Here is a 22488-nt window from a genome sequence, read left to right on the forward strand (position 1 = left end):
GACCTCGCCTTACATTTCCGCGCGTGCCGCCTCCGTCACCGCCTGCCGGGTCCCCATTTCTTCCGGGCCTGCCCCCGCTCCTCGCCTGTCCCTCCCCTCCGCCAGCGGGTGTCGCCCCATCTGCCTGTCCCGCCTCCGCGCACTTGTCCCGCCCCTCACTGCGTGTCCCTCCCCCGCCCGCCGGCTCTCACCTAGGCCGAGTCACGCCCCGGGCTGGGCGGGATCTTGGGGCGGCCGGGCCAGTAGGGCTGGATCAGGCGGAAGCCGGGGCCCCGGGCTGGGCTTCGTGTCCTGCGTTCCGGGAGCGCCAACCCCTCCAGGTTAGGAATCTGAGAGTAGGGGCTGCGCGCACCTGGGGCGGGTGCCGGGGAGGAGGTAGAGGAGGAGACGGTCCTCAGAGCGGGTCCTGGGGGTCGGAGGCGAGGGCGGGTGTTGTGAGTGGCTGGGAGAGGTCCCTCCCGCGGGACCCCGCGTCCCCCGCCCCCTCGGGGACGCGCCTACTTCGTCCAGTTTGTGCAGCGAGCGCGCCAGCTCCTAGTTGGAGAGGCCACTGATGCGCGCCGCGTGGCAGAAGGTGAGGCCCGCGTGGGAGCGCCCCCCAACCCCCGCAGCCTGGGCTGAGCCGCGGAGCCCGCTGCTTCTTGGAGTAGTAGCTTGGAGAAGAGAGGCGGGGCGGCCGCCTCAGACACCCCCAGCCCTCTCTGTCTCACAGGTGCGGAAGCCAAAGCAGGGCCGGAAGCCACTGCTTTGTCTTTGTCCTGGGGCGACTTGGGGCCCAGGAAACAGACCCAGAATTCAGGGCTCCCGTCTCTAGGGCAGGAACATCACGGGGCAGGGTTTGCTCCTCCCATTCTGGGCCCAGGAGCTGGTATGGTTGTGCCCACCTCATCACCTCGTGTGCCAACTTGGAGGGCACAAAGCCCCGGCCCAGCAGCTTGAACAGCATTTCCAAGAACAGGGTCTGCAGTCCCTGGGGGTCACAGACCTGGCTGTTCCTCACCCGGCTTGGGGGCAAAAAAGGTGAAGGAGGGTGAGGAGGGGGCACCCCCTAGGCCAGGCCCACCCCTCCTCCACCAGCCTTGCCCCTCACCCATGCACTAAGCCAAGCGGTAGTTGTCATCGAAGACACCCAGGAAGTCACTGAAGCTTACGATTCCATCACCTGGAGAGAGGAGAGGGGGTGCTGTGGGTGCCTGCCCCCTGCAGAAGGCCTGCCTTGCACATGCCTGCTGACAGTTCCAGGTGTTAGAGAATCTAGTCCTGCCTCTAGCCAAGGGCAGACCTCAGTTTCAATGGGGGAGAAATGGCCCATGCCTTGGGGGTTCCCAAATCAGGATTAGGATTAACACAGCAGCAACATTTACAGGCCTTGAGATAGGTGTGTTGGTCAGGGCAGGCTTCCTGGAAGAGGGAACTTTAAAATAGGACCAGGCCAGGATTTTGTGGGAAGGGGAAGCATTCTTTAAAAGAATGCCTGGAGGTGGGAGGGGACAAGAGGACAGGGATGGGGCACCCACCATCCAAGTCTGCCTGCTACAGAGCCTCGAACGTCTGCTGTGGACTCAGCTGGATACCCACATTGCCCAGGGCAACTTTCATGCTGCACATGTCCACGGTGCCTGTTGGGCTGGAGCTGAAAAGTTTGAAGATATCCTGGAAGGCTGAGGGTAGAGGGGACAGGTGGCAAGATGAACCACCCACACAGGAACCCTGAGAGCTGCCCACTCTAACTCAGGTGGAACTGACGACTTGGCTCATTCCAACTCCCTCCTGGGTGTTTTAAATTTTTATTTATTTATTTATTTTTGAGACAGAGTCTCACTCTTTGCCCAGGCTGGAGTGCAGTGGCGAGATCTCGGCTCACTGCAGTCTCAACCTTCCAAGGCTCAAATGATCCTCTCACCTCAGCCTCCTGAGTAGCTGGGATCACAGGTACGTGCCACCACACCTGGCTAATTGTTTAATTTGTTGTAGAGATGGGGTTTCGCCATGTTGCTCAGGCTGGTCTCAAAGTCCTGGGCTCAAGTAATCCTCCCGCCTTGGCCTCTCAAACTGTTGGGATTACAGACGTCAACCTCCACACCTGGCCTATAACTTTTAATATAAAGAGTAGCAGTGGCTGTTGTGTGTTGGTACATGTTATGTGCCCATCCAGTCCTCATGTCCAAAACTCATGTTTGAAAAACATTCAAAACTCATGTCCAAGGTCACATCTGGCAGTCTGGCTCTGAAGCTACAGTGCCTTGGAGCCCTGCTGGTGCCTGGCATGTAGTAGGCACTGAACATTGTTGATGATGAATAAAGTGATTCTGCTTTGAGGGGCCCTTGCCGATATCAGGACATGTTGTTTGGGGGAGCATTGGGGTTGGGGTTTCTTTTGCCTTTACCCCTATGGTCCTAGACCCCAAGAGGCAGGGAAGCTCAGATTTTTCCCTCCATTTTTTCTCCTTCTTTACCTTCTCCCTTATTTTCCATCCTGTTCATCATCCATCTATCCATCTGTCTAAATACCTGCATTCACCTATCTACCAATCCATTGAGTTTTCTTTTCCTTTCCTCCCTCCTTCACACACACACACACACACACACACACACACACACACACACACACACCACACACACACACACACACACACACACACACACACACACACACACACTCACAAAGACTCTGTGAGCCCTAGGGTTGTAGAGATGAGCAAATCAGACAAGCATGGAGGGATGGTTGCAAACACTGGCTTCTTTCAGTGACCCCAGCTTCAGGGCAGGCAATCCCTTGTAGTTCTTCCTTGAGCACCCCCTAATTTTCTTCTCTACTCTCAGTCCTGGGGCCCTTACCTGCCAGCTGCTGGGGTGTCTCGCCTGTCAAGCTGCCCCAGGAGAAAGAAAGAGGTTGGAAAGGTCTTTGCACCTGTTGCATAGAAATGCCAGGGCTAGCCAGGCCTTACCCCAAACCCAGCACCCAAGGCCTGGCCTCCAGTCCCTGCCTTCACCTCTGAGACCCAGCATCTGGACCTGACTCTGCTGGATGGGCAGCTTCACAAGGCCCTGGATTTCTCTTGCCCTCATGGTGTATTCAGCCTTTGTGGCCATGGCTGCTGCTGGCTCTGTCTGGGTCAGCCAGGCAGTATGCAGCTGCAGCCTCCCTTTCTGCCTCCTGCCAGCCTGCTCCTCTGCTGGATCTCATGTGAGCAGCCTTTGAGGGTGCTGTGGAGGCCTCAGAGGCAGGAAGGAGAGAGGGCAGAGGGGCCCAGCCCACTCAGGTACTCAGACTCCAGGGGACCTGGGACCAGGCCTGTGGGTATACAGTTCCACCTCCTCCCAGGATCCTCCATATGAAGCTGTACCACAGCCCTCTATGCAGGGGATTCTGGGGAAAGGGGTAGGGCAGTGATTCCCCCAACCCCGGGTGAGGGAAAAGGACCCTCCTCCCCCTCTGGTCACCTGTTTGTTCTCTGTGATGACTCGGATCTCTTGGTCTTCTGCTCTCTGCAAATTACTCCTAAAACTCAACAGTAAGGCCAGGCATGGTGCTCAGGACCGTGATCCCGGCACTTTGGATGGCCGAGGATGGAGGATTGCTTGAGCCTAGAAGTTCAAGGCTGCAGTGAGCCATGATGGCACCATTGTACTCCAGCCTGGGTGATGGAGAGAGAACTTGTCTCAAAAAACAAAAAAATAAAACCCCTCAACAGTAAGAAAACGAACAGCCTGATTTAAAAAAAATGGGCAAAAGCCAAATGTGGTGGCTTACATCTTTAATCCCAGCACTTTGGGAAGCTGAGGTGGGAGGATCACTTGAGCCCAGGAGTTCAAGGCTGCAATTAGCCATGATCGAGCCACTGCACTCTGCCTGGGTGACAGAATGAAGCCTTGTCTTAAAAAAAAAAAAAAAAAAAAAAAAATCTAAATAGGCACCTCACCAAAGAATATATACAAATGAAAGTAAGCATATGAAAAAATGTTCAACATCATATGTTATCAGCAAATTGCAAATTAAAACAACGAGATACTATTGTGCACCTATTCAGATACCAAAATCCAAAACACTGCCACCACCAAATGCTGGTGAGGATGTGGAACAATAGGAACTGATTAATTGCTGGTGGGAATGCAAAATGGTGCAGCCAATCTGGAAGACAGTTTGGCAGTTTCTTACAAAACTAAACACACCCTTATCACATGATCCAGCAATCGTGCTCCTTGGTATTTATCCAAATGTTTTGAAAACTCATATCCACACAAAAACCTGCACATGGATGTTTATGGCAGCTTTATTCATAATTGCCAGAACTTGGCAGCAACCCAGATGTCCTTCAGTAGGTGAATGGATAAATAAACAGTGATACACCCAGACAATGGAATAGTATTCACCACTAAAAATAAATGCGCTATCAAGCCAGGAAAAGATATGGAGGAACGAACCTTAAACATGTATTACCAGGTGAAAGAAGCCAACCCAAAGAAACTGCATACCGTATGATTCCAAATCATTCTGGAAAAAGCAAAACTGTGGCAACAGTAAAAGGACCAGTTGTTGACAGGAGTTGGAGGGGCCAGGTAGAGCACAGAATTTTTAGGGCAGTGAAACGACTCTGTATCATACTACAATCAAAACCCATAGAACGGGCCGGGTGCGGTGGCTCACGTCTGTAATCCCAGCACTTCAGGAGGTCGAGGCGGGTGGATCACCTAGAGTCAGGAGTTCAAGACCAGCCTGGCCAACATGGTGAAACCCCGTCTCTACAAAAATACAAAAATTAGATGGGCGTGGTGGTGGGTGCCTGTAGTCCCAGCTACTTGGGAGGTTGAGGCAGGAGAATCGCTTGAACCCAGGAGGTGAACAGAGGTTGCAGTGAGCTGAGATCACGCCATTGCACTCCAGCCTGGGTGACAGGGCACAACTCCATCTCAAAAACAACAAAACCCCATAGAATGTAGAACACCAATAGTGAACCCCAATGTGAACTGTGGACTTTTGGTGATGATGATGAGTCAGTGTAGGTTTATCAGTTGTAACAAATGTACCACTACAGGATGTCCATAGCGGGGGAGGTTGTATGTGGGTGGGGACAGGGGTACATGGGAACTCTTTGTACTTTCCACTCAGTTTTGCTGCAAACCTAAAACTGCTCTAAAAAATAAAGTCTATTAATTTAAAAAAACCTATGGAAAGATGAGTCCTGAGAGCCCATTGATGCTTCTGGCTCAGTCCCGCACCACCCCCAAGACACCCACCTCTGCAGCTCCTCCTTGTCCCTCCTTCTAGTCTCCTGCCCGCTTCTCCTCCTGGCCCTGGCCCATTCTGAACTGCTCACCCCTTCCTAATCCCACCCTCCAGGCCCTGGGCATCTCTCTCCTTGGCCCCTCCAAAAGCTGGGCAGGCTTTTGAAGATCCACAAGGCTGGGCTTTTGCTTAGCAGGGAACTTGAGGCCAGGCCATGGCGTGGCCTCCCCTTCTCCTTCCCCCAGGCTTCCCTGTCCACATCCTTGTCCATCCGGGTACTCCGAATCTCCTTCCTTCCTTTGCTGCCATCTCTACTCTGCCAGAAGCCAGTCTATACTGCCTGCCCTCTGGGCCTCCAAGGCCAAAGCCTGGGTGGGAGGCGTGTGCATTTGTGTGCATGTATTTTTTTTTTCTTCTTTGAGATGGAGTCTCTCTCTGTTGTCTAGGCTGGAGTGCAGTGGTGCAATCTCAGCTCGCTGCAACCTCTGCCTCCCGGACTCGAGAGATCCTCCTGCCTCAGCCTCCCCAGTAGCTGGGACTACAGGCGCATGTCACCATGCCCAGCTAATTTTTGTATTTTTAGTAGAGATGGGGTTTCACCATGTTAGCCAGACTGGTCTCGAACTCCTGGCCTCAAGTGATCTGCTGTCCTCTGCCTCCCAAAATGCTGGGATTACAGGCGTGAGACTCCACGCCTGGCTTTGTGTGCATGTTTGGTACATGCGACTGTCACAGGCACATGTGTGTATGGGCATGTGTGACATGTGCTGCATCCTCTGTGTGTGGGTGCTGTACGTGTGATGTGCTGGGCAGTTGGTGGTGTCTGTGTGCACATGTCTGGGTGATCTGTGGCTCTCCTGCATTTGGAGGTACGTCTAGCTCCGGCCTGTGACCCCCTGGAGGACCAGTCCTTCAGCCTCATTTTCCTCCCCTTCAAGCTCCTGGACACCATCCCTTCCCCATGCCAGCCCTTCCCCATGAAGAGTGCAGGAAGAACCCCCTCAGACCCACTTTCTCACCTGCCCAGTCCACGCCCAGGAGGCCATCTCCTCAGATGATCCCAACACGTCCCTGGCCTCAGGCCAAGAGGAAGCCTCGTTTCACAGTCTAAGAAATGGAAGCCTCAGAGGACACCGAGGTCTCCTCAAGACCAGCCACAAGTCTTTCTGCTGGCCTAGAGGGCTGGCCAGGAGGGAGTGAAGGGAACTGACCCTGGGGAGTGGGCAGGTGAGAGATGGGTGGCCAGGGGTGGCATTGCCCTCTGGGGGCAGGTGGAGCTGGGGCAGCTAAAAAATGGGGTGGCATCCCTAAAAAACTGAGACCAGGACACAGCAGCCAGGTGGGCTCCCTGGCCCAGGGGCATTTGCACAAAAGTCTGAGCCGACGGTCAGCACTGGAGGCTTTATTGGTTCTGTCTAGTCATTTCTCTGGGGTTGTAGGGGCTGACAGCTTAAAATGGATTTTCACCAATAATGGATTTTCTTTCTCTTTTCCTGGTGGCACTGAGCTGCAACACAAAAGAGAGAGTGTCACTTGGGCCCCAGAGGGTGGTTGAAGGAGGGGGTGAGCCCAGAGGCCCCTCTGAAGAGGTCGCTGGGGGTAAGGGGTCTTCTGCTGCTGCCTGCGTCTGGGCAGCTGAGGTTGTATTCTGTGTCCATTCACTAGCAGAAAGCAAGGTGTACTGGAGAGCCCTGCACCCTCATTCTCACCTCAAGAAAAGTGTCCTGGACCCCAGGGTTGAGGCCAATAGGCTTTCAACAGGGCAGACCCCAGCCTGAGCATTCCCAACCTTGGTGAGGCCCGACCCCCAAGGTGGAAAGCCGCCTAATGCCAGTGTGGTCCTTCCCATTTTGAACCCAGGCCCCTGTGCCCACCCTCCTTGGTCCCCAGGCCTCCTCCTGCCCTCGTCTTGGCTCTGCGCGTCAGTCCACTGGAACGTCGTTCCAGCAGCCGTTGAGGTTACTGAGGTGGAGGCGTCACAGCCCACCACATCCCATTCCACTGTTCTCCACCCCTACCCGGCTGTGTGAGGACCCCCGCCACGTTCTAGCACAGCCCCTCAATGGGAGCTGCGGGGCTGGCCTCACTCACTCTTCCTTGCCTCCCTGCAGCAGAGGGGACGTGGCCGGTGGCTGGAGAAGCTGCATTTGCCCTTCGATGGTGGCCCTCTTGATCCCCGGCTTGCCGAAGTCAAAGTAAGCTTGAGCGAAGTTCTTGTCTTCCTGACTCCAAGATTTCAGTGGTGCTCTGGCTTCACGTGGTTTCTCTGGCAGGGTCTCTGCGTGCTTTTCTGGCTCTTGCTCCTCCACAGTGGTCAGGAGGGGCTCTGTGGAAGGCTCCAGAGCCTCCTGGGGTGGAGCTTTCATCATGTGTTCCAAACTGGGCAGGTCCGTCCTGCTGGAGGAGGCCATGGCCAGGGAAGTTGCAAAGGTGATTAGCTCTGCCAGGCCAATGGGTGGCGGGAGATCTGAGGACAGGAGGGGGCTTGGTGCCTGGGAGCTTGTGGCTGGAGGAGCTGAGTGGGCATCAGGGATCTGGAGCTGCTCCTCGGAGCACAGGGCATTGGTGGGGATGGCCTCCCGGAGGGGGGATCTGATGGGCTGGCCTGCGCTGCCATTGTTGAGCTGCATGTTGATGGCCCGCCTCAGGCTGTGCTCTGAGGCCTGGATGAGCTTGTTTGCCCAGAAGAGGTGCTTGGAGGTCTGCGCACTGATGGAGTGATGGCAGGCAGACATGTGGTTCTCCTCCGTGAAACTCTGGTAGTTTGAATTCAGACTCCATGGTCTGAAGGTCTGTGGCGTGGGCAGCCCCATGTTGGAGTGGACGGACTCTATTTTGCATACCAGCTGCATGGGTTCTTCGAAGTCAGACTCCTCGTTCCAGCTGGCTTCCGTGTCCAGCTCAGCTTCAAGCTTGAGGGCTGGGTATAGCTCTGACTCCAGTAAAGCCGGCACTTGTCCGATCTCCACTTCTGGGTCTGGGTCTGGATCTGGGTCTGGGTCTGGTTCTGGGTCCAGGTCCGGATCCACTTTGAGTTGGGGCTTCTGCTCTAGCATGTCTGCCTCCAGCTGAAATGTTTCAACTCGAAGCTGAGGAGGCAGGAGCAGGAGCAGGAGGTCCTGCCCCTGAGGCCCTCCCTGGCACCGAGTCCCTGCCCCACCCCTGCCCCGGGTCCTGCTCTCTTCCCCCCGCCCCCTAACTCCATTCCTGCCTCCTCTCAGAGACCTGCCTGGTGAGGGTGTGTGTGTGTGGGTGTACCCACACCGGCCTGGTACTAGGATCCCAGGATTGTCAAGGGTAGGGGCTGGTGGGGACTTAGGGAAGAGCCCTGCCACTTGCCTACCACCTCCCTGTAAGAGGACACTCCCATTTTTACCTCCTGTTCCTCTTGTATCTGGTGTTGACTTAAATCATCTCTAAGACAGAAGAAGACAGAGTGGGTGATGGGGATCTGTGGGGTGGGTGGTGGCTTCAGCGGGAAGGGGGTTTCTGGGGCCCTCAAAGCCCTCTGCCTTGTAACAGAGGCTGGCACGATGCACCTCCCCCCGACCACCCCGCCACCAGCTCATCCACTCCCCTGGCTGTCCCACTCCGCTGCCACCAGGAAGTCTGCAGTTGTATTCTGAAACTTTAGTGAGTTTAGGAAGCTCCTTGCCAACTCATGCCCCACCCCCAAAGAGGAATCCAGTTGGTTGGAGGTAAGGCCCAGGAATCTCATTTTTATCAAGCATTGCAGGTGAGCTGGGGCAACTCACTTTGAGGATTAGTGCCCAGAACACTAGTCCCCAGCAGGGCAGCCCCAGAGCAACGTCCTCCCACCCACCTGCCCACTCTTTCTTCAAGTGCCTGCCCACCCCCGCCTTGAGCAGCTCTGTCCTCAGCAAGCCAGGCAGCTCTGAGGGGTCAGGTCCTATCCCATCCCTGGGTGTGCCCCACCACCCCTCAGTCTTCCTCTCATGCCAGGGGCTGAGGGCATAAACAGAAGTGGGAGGATAGACGCCCCACGCCCTCCCCAGCCTTTTGCCTGGACACTGGTCCCGGGGAGGTTTTGGAAATGGCAGAATGGAGGGAGATCCTGGGCTGGGGGATCCTAGGCTGGGGGTGAGGTTGGAGGTCCTGGAGGGCTCAGGGGAGGCCCTGTGTTGATTGAGGATGGTTCTCACCGCATCTCTGCAACCTCCACTGACCCTTTGCTGCAGCATGGAAATCCATGGGTACCTGACAGGGCAAAGGACGTGAGGGCAGGGAGCTGCAGGGTAGAGGACAGTCCCGGAGGGATTCCAGAGCCAGCCACCTCTTCCTGCCCTTCTTTTCTCTCTTCCCGGCTGCCATTCCCTCACCGTCCTGCCCCGCTCTCCTTGTTCCCGAGCCAGTCGCCATTCCTATCCTCCAGTCCTGCTCCCTCCACTCTCTGTCTGTGCCTTGCCTCCTCGGAGGCTCCTGGTTCCATCTCCATCCCCCAAAACCGTGACTGCTAACAGTACCCCGACCACGACGGAGCGCTTCCATAGCCTGGGCACTTTACCTGCTTTATCTCATTGATTCAACACAAAAAATTAGGACAGGTCCATTTGCCCAAGGCCCCCCAGCTGATCATAGCTGAAGTGATGACTTGAATGCAGGCTTGACTCAGGAAACTTTTAACTGCCCCCCTGCCCCGCCCCGGCTACTCCCAGGACCCCGTAACTGCGTGGAGTCCCCATAACGCCCCATGTGAACCTCCCCCATCTCCCCATTCCTGCTTCTCTGCCGGCTTCCTCTACTCTCTCTGGGTCATCCGTCACTGACTCCAGGCCAAGGCCTGCACCCCAGGTGTGTGATCTGAGGTGGTGCTAGCACCTATCCGACGATTTATGAGCTCAGATCACCCTCTGCAGGGGAGACTGACTCCTTGGGAACATCCCCAACCCCAAACCCCTCCCTGGAGGCTTGTATCTTTTACTGCAGAAGCTGTTTCTTCACCCTGTGGGGGTGGGAAGCACCAGGCTGCCCTGTTCTCTGCTACCCAGGGCCATCATGACAACCCTGCCATCATGCAAGGTGGGTCCCCATCAGCCTGGGGTATGGCAGGAAGTGACAGCCCTGGCTCTGGCTGGGAAGAATCACTCCCAGGATCATATTGGAAGGATGAGAATGTACTGCGGTCTCTTCCTAGAGATGTAGTGGCTAGAGGGAGGGGTCCTTGCATGGCTGGTCCTGGGATTGGGACCATCTGCTTCAGCCTGGTCTTGGGGGATGTATCAGCAGAGTGGCCAGCTCAATGATCTCTTCAGAACCCTCCACCTCCTTGATCACTGCGCTTCCCTGGCTTCCTCATGTGTCTCTCTTCTCCCTCTCCAACTCCCCCTGCCCCAGGTCCTGCTGTTCCCCAGTCTTCTGACCTCAGGGCCTTTGCTCCCTTTACAAAATTTCCCTGGGCAGTTTAATCAACACCCACAGCCTCAACCCCTCCATAAACGGCAGCTGGGTATGGACAGGAGAAGAAATTACTGTTGTGTGAGCCTCTTAACAGCACTGGGGGCTGGGAGAAAAAGTCAGACATTGACTCAGCTTGGGACCTCTGTGCCTGACTGGAGAATGTTCTATTAGGGATTCAGTGATATTCTGCAGTATATGAAATAATTGAAATAATTTTTTTTTTTTTTTTTGAGGCAGGGTCTCACTCTGTCACCCAGGCTGGAGTTGCAGTGGTGTGATCTTGGCTCACTGTAACCTCTGCCTCCTGAGTTCAAGCGATTCTCCTGACTTAGCCTCCTGAGCAGCTGGGATTACAGGCATGCGCCACCACACCCAGCTCACTTTTTGTATTTTTAGTAGAGATGGGGTTTCACCATTTTGGCCAGGCTGGTCTCAAACTCCTGGCCTCAAATGATCTGCCCGCCTCGGCTTCTCAAAGTGCTGGGATTACAGGCATGAGCCACCGTGCCCGGCCGAAATAATTTCAATTTCCAGTGGTTTGTTGCTAGTACACAGAAATATATCCATCTTTTGTATCCTGCAACTATACTAAAATCTTATTTGTTCTCATAGCTTTTTTTTTTTTCTTTTAGATTCTATCGGATTTTCTACATAGACAATAATGTGTGTGAGTCAAGACACTTTTACTTCTTCCTTCCCAATCTGGTTCCTCTTATTTCCTTTTCTTGCCTAATTGCACTGGGGACAATCTCCATACAATGTTGAGTAGGAGTGCGTGTGTACATCCTCGCTTCGTTCTGAGCTTAGGAGAAAGTGTTTAGCCTTTCACCGTTAAGGATGATGCTAGCTGTAGGTTTCTTCATGATGCCTTTCATTAGCTTGGGCATCTTCATGAAGTTTCCTCTCTTAGATTGCTTAGTTTTAATTAGGAATGGATGCTGGATTTTGCCTAATGCTTTTTCTGCATTTATTGAGATGATCATATGGTTTTTCTTTAATACTGTATTATATATGTTATACATAACATACGTTATAATACATTAACATATGAGTAATGTTATATTATTTGGGTGATAATTCTTTTATATTTTTATATTGTTTATGGTAAAATACATTGTTTTTTTTGAGACAGGGTCTCACTCTATTGCCCAGGCTGGAGTTCAGTGGTGCAGATTCGGCAACCTCAACCTCCCTGTCTCAAGTGATCCTTCCGCCTCACCTCTGGGGTAGCTGGGACTACAGGTGTTCACCACCACCCCCAGCTAATTTTTGTATTTTTTGTAGAGATGGGTCTTGTTATATTGCCCAGGCTGGTCTTGAACTCCTGGGCTCAAGCTATCCACCTGCCTTGGCCTCCCAAAGTGCTAGATTATAGGTGTGAGCCACCACGCCCAGCTATAAATTTATTTTTTAAAATGTTAAATCAGCCTTGCATTACTGGGATAAACCTCATTTGGTCATGATATATTACCCTTTTTATATGTTGTTGAATCTGATTGGCTGTTTTTCAGAATTTTCACATACGTATTTGTGAGGGATATTGGTGTATAATTTTCTTTTCTTGTAATGTCTTTGTTAGGTTTTGATAGGGAGGATGGCTTGAGTCCCAGTGGCAGAGGTTGCAGTGAGCCGAGATGGTGCCATTGCACTCCAGCCTGGGCGACAGAGCAAGACTCAGTCTCAAAAAAAAGAAAAAAAAAAAAAAAAAAGAGATGAGGTCTCGCTATGTTGCCCAGGCTGGTTTCAAACTCCTGAGCTCAAGCGATCTTCCCACCTTGGCCTCCCAAAGTGTTGGGATTAAAGGCGTGAGCCACCGTGCCCGGCCTAATTTCTTACCTCAAATTCACACCCTGTATGTCCAGACTCTTTAAGTGTGGCCGCCACGGTTCTGTCTGTCTGACCCCTGTCTCCCTTTCTAGTCTGTCATCTCTCCATACCCCACTCTCCTCGCCCTATTCATCCTTCATCTTTTCACTCAAATGAGAAACCTGGGTCATTTGTGACTCCTCACTCCGCAGCTCCTGCCCTCCTACCCCTGATGCTCTCCTCATCTCCCAGTACCAGAGCCAACACACGCCCATGACTTCCTACCCTTTGGCACTTGGTGCTGAGTGCTTTGCACATTCAGTCTTCATACCTACCCTATGCCCAGTTGGCCACGGCTCTCCTCTCACAGATGAGGAAACGTGTATGAGGTCACGCAGCTATTAAGAGCAGCACACGACCCAAAGGCAGGTCTGGCTGGCTCCAAACTCTGGGATGCTACTCACTGCACTGTCTTAAATCTCTTTAGTCTTCCAGTGGGACCACTGCAACTATGTCCCCCTCCAACCTGGATTTTCAATGACCTCAGAGTGAGCCTGCTACATCTCACTTGTCTCTGGTCACCCCCAGACTCCATGTGGCCTCTTGGTCTGATCTCTACCTTCATTTTTCACTCTTGGCATCCAGCTTCCTGTCCCTCACCCTAAGCCGAAGCTATCCCCCACCCTAAGCCGAAGCTATCCCCAGAGTACGGCAGGCCCTGCTGCACCCAGTGCCTTTGCAAATGCTATTTCTCATACCTGGAAAGCCTTCTTCTGGCAAAGTCCTACTCATGCCTGAAAGCCCAATTCACATAATCAGTGTAATCCTCTCCATGACAGACCTGGCTGTCTAATCTATGTTTTACCTTACAGGCGTGAGTCACTGCACCCGATCTCTGGTTAAGTTTTTTTTTTTTTTGACAGGGTCTTGCTCTGTGGCCCGGGCTGGAGTGGCACCATCATAGCTCACTGCAACTCCTGGGCTCCAGTGAGCCTCCCAGCTCAGCCTCCCAAGTAGCTGGGACTACAGGCTCATGCCACCACACCTGTCTAATTTTAAACATTTCCTGTATAGGACAAAGTCTCGCTATGTTGCCTAAGCTGGTCTTGAACTCCTGGCCTCATGTGATCCTCCCACCTGTGCCTCCTGAAGTGTTGGGATTGCAGGCGTTGAGCCATCATGCCCACCTAATTTTTGACCATTTTTAATGCTGGCCCATGCCCTTCTGGGAGAGAGGATCCCCAAAAGAAAGCCACCATTTCAGTGGGGGATCTGACGCCCCATGGGAAGGGGAGACCCAGGGCACTGGGGGCAAATATCTTTGCTCATTGGTTCAGAGAAGAGTACAAGGCATCAAGGAAGCGCTCCATAAAAATCTCATAAAGACTGCCGCTCCTCCCCGCAAAGCCTCAAGCATCAAGCAGGGACAACTGGATGTGATTTGTTGGATCTGCAGTTCAGGATAATTCATGAGTCGTTTCCTGTGCACAAGGCCATTGCTCCTTCTGTGGTCTCAGAACCCCTTCAAGAACCACTGACTCTGCAGTCCCTACCCCAAGGCGCGCATGCGTGTCCGTGAGCGCACGCGGGTGTGCACCGCGCAGGGGCTGAGTCTGGGAGCCGCCGTAGTCACGGGCACCGGGTGGGCTTTGGCGGCGGGTCGACCTGCCTTTCAGGTGCCGGGGGTTTGGGAGCAGGGGAACGGGCCCCAGGCGGATTCCTGACCGCCGCCTTCGCGCCCCGCCCCCCTCACTTTCGCTTTCCCCGCCTGCGCCAACCCCCGCGCCCGGGCGCCCGGCCGCTCCCACCTGTCACCCCCATGCAGACCGAGGCTCTGTCCTGGAGGCGGGGAGCGGGCTGGTGGATGCTGCCTCTCCGCCTCCAGTGTGCTCTTTGGCTGAGGGACTGGGGGGCGCTGGAAATATTAGAGGCGCCGGTGCCTGTGATGTCGCCGCCTCTGTGACGTCCCCGCCACGACCCCGCAGGCAGGGAACCGCATTTAGTTAGGTTCCGGGCGGGCGGACGGGGGACGGCCCGAGTGAGGAAGCCAGAACTCCTCTCCAAAGACCTCGGGGGTGGGGCTCGCGCTTCCGCAGCGGGCCCAGAGCGAGAGGCAGGCAGCAGGTAAGCCTGGCTCTGCTGGACCGGACTTGCACCCGCTCTGCACGCCAGGGGCTCAGGGCTGCCGCCCTTTTCGTGGTCCCAGGGCCCTTCCAAGAACCGGCTAAACCAAGCTGCGCGCACACACACTTGTGCACATAGGGAGTGTGGAGCCAGATTCGATAAGGCACCCCGTGTGCCCCAGCTCTATGACCAAGGAACTCAGCCCACAAAGGCATCCCTGGCCCCATGCAGGGCTCAGGAGGCAGTGGAAAGGGTTAAGAGTCCAGGCCTCAAGGACAGGAGGGGAGGGTGGAGGGCCTGTGGTGTGCATCCGGCACCCCTGGCTGTTCAGGGTCCAGAACCCATCCCTATTTCCCTTCTGGTGGTAGGGGGCTGCCTGACTTGGGCAGTGGCACAAAGCATGCAGGCTTCGTTGTCCTCCTCCACCCCTCAGCCTGGCAGTGTTTGGCGAGGGACTTCCCTGATGCCACTGGGCAAGGCATCTTGCCTAGCTGGTCTGAATGAATAACCCAGAGGTGGGCCTAGAAGCACCCACTGGGAGGAGTGGTGGGAAAGCAGCCCCACTCAAGGGCTGAAACAGTCCTTGTCCAAAACAAGGGGGACTTGAAAAGATCTCACCAAGAAGGCACAGAGAGGCAGTTGTTAGGGTTGTGAGGTTCAGCAGGCCGGCAGGCAAGAGAGGACACTGACGGCCTGGAAACATTTGTCATCACCCCAAACTTTATTGCTTACAGAGTTCTCTACAACCCAGACTCTGCAGTACCAAGGCTGCAGTTCTTTATGTGCTGGGGGCCGGGGCTCTCTCCCCGGGAGCAGTTTGGCTCGATGTGGACAGCTGGACAAAGGCCGTCTTGGCAAGACGTGGGGATAAGCTTCTCCCAAGGAGTCTCGGCGTCCCCCGCCCCAGGAGGTTGAGGCTAGCAGACACCCCCTGACGATTCACAGCTGATTTAATGCTACGTGAGTCCTGAGTAGCTCCCCTGGGAGAAGAGGCTAAGCTGGGGCAATGGGGAAGGGGGTGCTATTCTTAGAGAAATCTGGAAGAGGTTTGAGGAGTCACATGCATGTGGACAGCTCAAGACTGTGTCCCTTCACCCCATCTCCTGGTTTGCTATGCTCCTAGAGTCACTGACCTGCCCTGCCAGAGGGCAGCCATGAAAGTGCTTTGAGGTCATCAGAGTGCAAAGTGCCGTCGGCAGTACCCTCTGGCCAGGGGCAGGGCAGGGTGAATGTCAGTGTGATGCTAAGCTGTGCTCTGGGGACCAGCACGCTGGACACTGATAGTGGGGCTGGGGCGCTGGAGCGTCTCTTTCTGCTGCTTTCCTTAGCAGTGATCATGTCCATTCACAGACTGTTCCTGTCAGGCACATCCTGCATCACCCTTCACCTTTACAGATGAGGGAACTGAGTGCCAGCGAGTCTGGGGCAGTGCTGGGCCTGAAGGGGCTCGGGGCCTGCTGCTCTGGAGAAGAGTGGTAGCCAGCAGCAAAGGGGCACGTGTCTGGGGACTGAGAACCACTTCACTTACACACCTTCTTTGGTCCTTGGCTGAACCAGAGGTCAACTCAGGACCTGTGTTGCAACAACCTGAAAAGTGTGGTGTATTCTACCAGGGAGCCTTCCCAGGGTCAGGCATTCCTTTCCCCTACACCCCAAAGGGGCGAGTTGGCCAGGTGAGGCCAGGCAAGGGGGTCAGAGGGCCCCCTTAACCTACGGGCGGGCATACCTGCTGACCTGGTTCTGCACTGAACCTGAGTGTGGGCCCTTACACACTTGACACTCTCACACCAGCCTGGAGGGTGAGGGGCCGAGGGGCTTGCCCACCCCTTCTGACCCAGGCTGGAAGCTGCTCTCCCCTGTCTGCCAGCAAATGGTCACTGATCCAAGCGGGTCAGACCAACTCGACTGGAGCAGGGCAGAGAAAATCCCGTTTGTTTCCCGAGGTAACTCCTGCCGTCCTCCTCTGTCTCTTCACGTGGCGGAGTGTTTTCTCAGCAGGATGGGGCAGGACTCAGGTGGGAAATCCTGGGAGGCGTTCTGCTTGCCCCCACCTTGCTGCTGCCGGGCCCTGGTCCCAGTGCTGAGCCGGGGGCTGGCAGATCCCTGGGAGCGGCTGAGCCTGTGTTTCAGGGCAGCATCATGCGCCGAACAGAAAGGCTGCTTCCGGCAGTGTGGAGCCGGCGGTGGAGGGCAGGGTTAGGGCCTGTTCTCCAGCTGGCCATGCTTGACCCTCCAGCTCCAGGCGAAGCTGCCATCAGGGGCCAGTGTGCACTGCAGGTCGATGCCCGAGTCTGGCACCTCCATGTCGTAGCGAACAGGCTGCCCGTCTTTGGTCACCAAGCTGAAGGCTGCGGCTGGGATCTAAGGGTGGAGCAAACCAGTGGGCTGAGATCATGGCATGGGGCTCAAGCCACGTAGAAAGGTAAAAACGTCTCCCTCCAGCCAGACCGGCAGCCCTAAGGGCACTGTCTGTCTGTCATTCCATGGGATTCAGAGAATCCCACCTGGCCCAAGTGTGGGTCTGGAGGACCTCTTTGTCACCACTGCCAGTCTTGCTTTGAGGCCCTGCGGAATGCTTTGAGGCTCTGGGGGACGTCGAAGGCCAATTCCAAGTATTCCCTAGAGTATCATTCTACTTCTTTGAAAGCTTTCCTCCTGGAGGGTGGGGCAGCTGCACTGGCTTCTGGGACTCTGACCGTCAGAGTGTACCTGCCCCCCTTACCTGGCTGCTGATGCCAGTGGCGATGTCTCCCACTTTGACCCGGTGGAACTCCCGGATGTGCAGGTGTTCACCATTAAGAGACTGTATTTGGACTTTCACACCTAGAAGGTGGGCAAGGTGATAGTCAGGAGAGCGGCTGCTGGCTCCCCAAGGACCAGGGTCCTGGCAGGGGCTGGGGGAACGTTTTTGTTAAAGGTCACTCTGCCCTATGTAGGGGGGAGCAGGTCTGGCTGTGATGAAGCAGCAGAGATAAAATTTAGGCTGGTCTAAGCACAGCTGCATTTTTGTTTGTTTGTTTTTGAGACGGAGTCTCACTGTGTCGCCCTGACTGGAGTGCAGCAGCATGATCTCAGCTCACTGCAACCTTTACCTCCCAGGTTCAAGTGATTCTCCTGCCTCAGCCTCTCAAGTAGCTGGGATTACAGGCATGCGCCACTACACCCAGCTAATTTTTGTATTTTTAGTAGAGACGGGGTTTCACCATGTTGGCCAGGCTGGTCTCGAACTCCTGACCTCATGTAATCCATCTGCCTTGGCCTCCCTAAGTGCTGGGATTACAGGTGTGGGCCACCACACCCGGTCATAAAGCTGCATTTTATAAGAAAAGAAAAAATTCAGGCTGGAACAGCCTTCATGTTATATACACCTGCTAGTTCTTCCTGGCCGTCAGCACCTGGGATTTGGCCTGTGCATTGCTAAGAGCTGGGGTTGGCTCCTATGGGGAAGTAGTATTTCAACTTGGATGCAAAGCAGAAAGGAACTGAACACAAGGATTCTTAAATTAGATTATGGGCAATTTAGATTGTTCCCTGAGTTGAAGTGGCCTTTGGCCAGCCATGGGGCCCTGATGCCATGAGTCACACTTGCCCTGGAGAGGGCCAGGGAACTCCGAGCTGATGCCCTCGTTATAGCAAAGCCACATCATAACCTATGCAATCAAGCCTGAAAACAAAGGAATTTTATGTTGTCTTTCTCATCTGACCTCAAATCCCAGAGGGGGATTCCTTTTGCTGAGTTTTTGATTAAAATGCTCATGGGTCCTGTTCCTTTTCCCTTTAGAAGAGATTAATTGCTCAGTTTCCTGACTCCAGGTCAAGAGAGACTGCTCTCCTCCCCAAGCTAGGGGAACCTTCTGGGACTTCATCAGCCGCCAATGAGGGGATAATGGTCCCTCACTGCCCCATCAGGAAAGGCTCGTGGGTGATTGGGACCTTTGCTTGAAACCCAACTTACTGGCCAGGAACCTCAAGTTCTGGGACCAGGCGCCCTCCTCCCTCCCACTGTGCCAGGGGAGGGGAGACACAATCCCTCAATGGCTGTCTAGCTCCAGGCAGATCGGCTGCTACGGGGGCTGCTGAGCAGGTGAGAATTGGACTGTACCATTGAAATAGCTTGGGGTGTCGGTGGGCCGCCCCCGGGCCAGCACCATGTTCCAACTGGAGCTTCGAGCCTCGGCCTGGCTGCTCCAGGAGTGTACGCCTGAGCTCAGGGTGTCCCGCGAGCTTTGAGAGGCCTTTGATGGGTTCTGAAACAACAGGATTGGGTACGGACTCAGGGCCCTGGGCTCCGGGATCCATCTCCGGCTTGGGTCTCATTTGGGGCAAAGGGGCACTGCTCATGCCCTTAGCTGGAGGAGGGTAAGGGTTGCCTCCATGGGGGACCAAGGCCTGCCTCCCCATTATCTCTGGTGGCAACACACATTCCCTAATCCCAGAAGGGTAGATTCCCATGGTTTCTCTCACTCTGAACCATGACCACCTCCCCCAACCTAGTGAGGACCCCTACCAGAAGGAAGGGGTGACCCCCATCACCCTCCCTTTACCCACTACTTGCACAGTGTCCATTCACTAGCTGGATGCAAAGCTGCTTGCTCTGTGCCAGGGCCGGGAGAACCACACCCCTGGAGCCATGGCTCCGGGGCCACAACTGACTCACCTTCTCGCTGTCATCCGACAGGGAGAGGCTGTCGATGCTGAGGCACGAGAGAATTTGCTCCTGCTCCTCCAGAGAAAATGGCTGGGACAGGCTGTTGAGGAATAATTCTGCAGGGAAAAGTGGAAGATGGCTGTGAAAGACTGGGAGGAGGCTGGCTGTGTTTTCAGGGGTTCTTCCTGCACAGTCTGTAGAAGCTGAGCTGCTGGGGAAGGGGCTGGAAGAAAGCCCACACCGCAGGTAAAGAGGAACGCCGGCCTCCGTGGGTGCAGGGCCAGTGCTCAGGGCCCCACTGCAGCCATGGCTGCCCATACCTATTTCCAGCTGCTGCAGTTCCTGCTCCGGGAAGGTTGCTTTCCGCTCTGGTGAGCTGGGGTTTCTGGCAGGGGCTGGCTCCAGGGAGGACAGAGGTAAGGGTTCCCACATCCCAGACTCCTCCTTGCTCAAAGTCAAGGGAGGAGACTTGTTTGGCTCTGGGGGCTCTGGTGGGAGAGGAGGCTGGAGCTTAGGGTCTCTGCCTGTTGTCTCCTCAGCTGGCCGGAGCCCTGGGGCCCTTGGCGAAAGCTCCCTCGGCTGGGCACGGAGGGTCTGGTGATAATTGGCTTGATCTGGCGGTGGATGTCTTGGTTCTTTATATTCTCCCCTCCAAGGGCTCTTCAGACCTCCCACTAGAAAACAGAGAGTACAATGGTGAGGGGAAGCGTGCTGTGCACAGACAGTGGTCCAGGCAGGAGTGGCCTGTCCTGAGTGCAGAAGGGCTAGAGGCGAACAGAGGGGAGGACCCTGCCCCAGGCCACCACGGGAGGTGACTTCAGAAGGCAGCGTGGTGGTCTCCACAGGAGACTTCCTCAATAAGATGGTCCCAATATAACAGGGATAGGACTGGATTTCTGTCTTTGATTCTGTTTTCTTCTAGGTATCAGTAGCAAATTCAAAAACTACAGAATCAGCTCTAGAGGACTTTGTTAACAAGAAAGAGAAGATTGAAAACAGCCCTGGGGCTACACCAACTCAAGAGCTCCCAGGCAAAGTGGCGTCCTGGACCCACAATCTCTCCTACCCCATCCTCAGTCAGTACTTCCCCAGGCACCGTTTGTTCTGGCGTGGGGCGAGTTCAGCCCTGGGACCACCCTCATCCTTAAAACTACCAGCTGTCTTTGGTGAGGTGCAAGATCTCTCTGGTTTTATTTCATTTTCATTCCTATAATCACAGCCTTTTTGTGCCCATCCCTCAGGTGACATTCTATTATGTTTGATGTGTCATTTTTGATTTGGTTGTGTCCTTGCAAAATGTGTGTTGTTTTATTTATCAATTTTTATTTTTTAATTTATTTTTTGTTTTTTAAAGAGATGAGGTCTCATCATGTTGCCCAGGCTGGACTCCAACTCCTGGGCTCAAGCGATCCTTCCACCTCAGCCTCCTGAGTGGCTGGGACTACAGATGTGCGCCACCATACCTGGCTATTGATCAATTTTTAGTTTACCAAACAGGCATTATGTTCTGGGTCCCATTCTGTGTCGGGTTCTCTTTTCACTCGGCACCATGGCTTTAGGATCCATCCATGCTGCTCTGTGAACACCGAGTTGCTTTAACTGCTTGGCGCTCCATGCGGCATCCTCTTTTGTGTCTCTGTCCTCCCAGTGAGGGACCCCATCGTACCCTACTCCCCTCCCGCAAAGGAAGCTGTAGTGCGCGTCCTCAGGCGTGTCCCCATATGGATCTGCTGGCATTCCTTTGTCAGTGCACCCAGGGGTAGAGGTCCTTGGTCTCAGTCTGCAGACGTCTGCCTGAGTGCAGCCAGGTGCCCTCCAGAGTGGGTAGCCTTGTCCACATGCCCATCAGCAGCACCTGAGGGGTCCCAACAGCCCCCACATCCCACCAACTTTCTGCTTTTTTCCAGTCAAATGGCTCTCGAGTGTTACCTGGCTTTATTTATTTATTTATTTTTTGAGTCAGGGTCTCTGTTGCCCAGACTGGAGTGCAGTGGTACAATCATGGCTCACTGTAGCCTCGACCTCCCAGGCTCAAACAATCCTCTCACCTCCTGAGTAGCTGGGACTACAGGCACGTGCCACCATGCCTGGCTAATTTTTAAATTTTTTTGCAGAGAAAGGGTCTTGCTATGTTGCCCAGGCTGATCTTGAACTCCTGGCCTCAAGCGATCCTCCTGCCCCAGCCTCCCAAAGTGCTGGGATTACAGGTGTGAGCCACTGCTCCTGGCCTGTCTTTATTTTGTATTCTTGGATTCCTAGTGAGTTTGAGCCCCCTCTATATATCATAACCCTTGTGATACTGGTAAACATATATTTTGTCTTTAACCCCATTTCTGGCACATAACTCCTAAAAGCCTTACTCTCCAAAATGATCTCTTTCTGTGTGCTAATGGATTGACTGAAGGCTGGCAGCCCCTAGGTAGCTTCAGGATGGGGGCTGGTCATCAGAGAGACACAGGTAGGATTAGAGGGTTGGGACTTTCATCCCACTATCCCACATACTGGGAGGGAAGGGGGCTAAAGGTTAAGCTGTTCGCCAATGGCCAGTGATTTATTCAGTCATACCTATGTAATGAAGCCTCCACAAAAACCCAAGAAGATAGGGTTCAGAGAACTTCTGGTAGCTGGGCATATGGAGGTTCCTGGAGGGTGCCAAGCCCTGGAAGCTCCGCGCTTCCTCCCACACGCCTTGCCCTATGCATCTCTTCATTTGTATCCTTTGTAATATCCTTTCTAATAAACTGGTAAATGTAAGGAAGTGTTTCTCTGAGTTCTTTGAGCCACTCCAGCAAATTAATCGATCCCAAGGAGGGGGTCATGGGGTCCCTGACTTATAGCCAGCTGGTCAGAAGCACAGGTAAACACATGGGCCTGAGACTGCCATGGGTTGGGGGTGCAGTCTTGGGGACCGAGCCCTCCTGCTGCGGGATCTGACGCTACCTCCAGGCAGATAGTGTTGGAACAGAACTGAATTAGAGGACACCCAGCTAGTGTCTGCTGCTGCAGAACTGATTGCTGGCTTGGTGGGGTGGAAATCCCCACACATGTGGTCACAGGAGTCTTCTGGGTTGATTGTAATTGAGTGGGAGAATGGAAAAAGCACTTCGAGTTTGTGTGTGAGTTTTCTCTTTCCCATCTCCTGAGCGCTGCCTCTGAGTCAAGGCGTGGCACTGCCGCAATCTCCCAACAACCCTGAGACTGCTGCACCCCCATAATCCAGAGGGGGAAACTAAGGCTCTGAGGGGTGCCTTGCTCCGGACCTGTG

General features: G+C 54.3%; 2 protein-coding genes and 1 long non-coding RNA gene across 12 annotated transcripts in view; 1 reads left to right on the forward strand and 2 right to left on the reverse strand.

Moving 5' to 3' along the window:
* Nucleotides 1-6613: 6613 nt before the first annotated feature.
* Nucleotides 6614-14392, reverse strand: SPATA32 (spermatogenesis associated 32). Of its 6 annotated transcripts, none has more exons than XM_032163926.2 (5): nucleotides 14260-14370; nucleotides 9391-9445; nucleotides 8604-8643; nucleotides 7319-8295; nucleotides 6614-6734 (listed from the first exon to the last, which is right to left on the reverse strand). In XM_032163926.2, exons 1-5 carry the CDS (start codon nucleotides 14270-14272, stop codon nucleotides 6647-6649), a joined length of 1173 nt encoding a protein of 390 aa, XP_032019817.1. In that variant the 5' UTR covers nucleotides 14273-14370; the 3' UTR covers nucleotides 6614-6646. The 6 variants fall into 6 exon arrangements, with proteins under 6 accessions (XP_032019817.1, XP_058302143.1, XP_058302144.1 ...); XM_058446160.1 differs by having other exon boundaries at nucleotides 7319-8316; XM_058446161.1 differs by having other exon boundaries at nucleotides 7319-8316; nucleotides 9391-9476; nucleotides 14260-14289.
* A 101-nt stretch (nucleotides 14393-14493) lies between these two features.
* Nucleotides 14494-21947, forward strand: LOC116474981 (uncharacterized). Of its 5 annotated transcripts, none has more exons than XR_009215445.1 (5): nucleotides 14494-14575; nucleotides 15310-15535; nucleotides 18357-18659; nucleotides 19254-19469; nucleotides 19554-20402. It is a non-coding gene; the product is annotated as an uncharacterized LOC116474981 (long non-coding RNA). The 5 variants fall into 5 exon arrangements; XR_009215444.1 differs by having other exon boundaries at nucleotides 18389-18659; XR_009215446.1 differs by lacking the exon at nucleotides 18357-18659.
* MAP3K14 (mitogen-activated protein kinase kinase kinase 14) overlaps nucleotides 15509-22488 on the reverse strand; it is a 53386-nt gene continuing 46406 nt past the window's right edge. The window contains exons 12-16 of the mRNA XM_032163925.2: nucleotides 19544-19897; nucleotides 19233-19339; nucleotides 18678-18822; nucleotides 17298-17398; nucleotides 15509-16936 (exon numbers count right to left, since the gene is read on the reverse strand). Coding sequence (XP_032019816.1) covers nucleotides 16772-16936; nucleotides 17298-17398; nucleotides 18678-18822; nucleotides 19233-19339; nucleotides 19544-19897 — 872 coding nt within the window. The 3' untranslated portion in view covers nucleotides 15509-16771. The remainder of the gene's footprint in view (nucleotides 16937-17297; nucleotides 17399-18677; nucleotides 18823-19232; nucleotides 19340-19543; nucleotides 19898-22488) is intronic.

The sequence above is a fragment of the Hylobates moloch genome, unplaced genomic scaffold (assembly GCF_009828535.3).
Source record: "Hylobates moloch isolate HMO894 unplaced genomic scaffold, HMol_V3 SCAFFOLD_10, whole genome shotgun sequence".
In the NCBI taxonomy this organism is placed as follows: Eukaryota; Metazoa; Chordata; class Mammalia; order Primates; family Hylobatidae; genus Hylobates; species Hylobates moloch.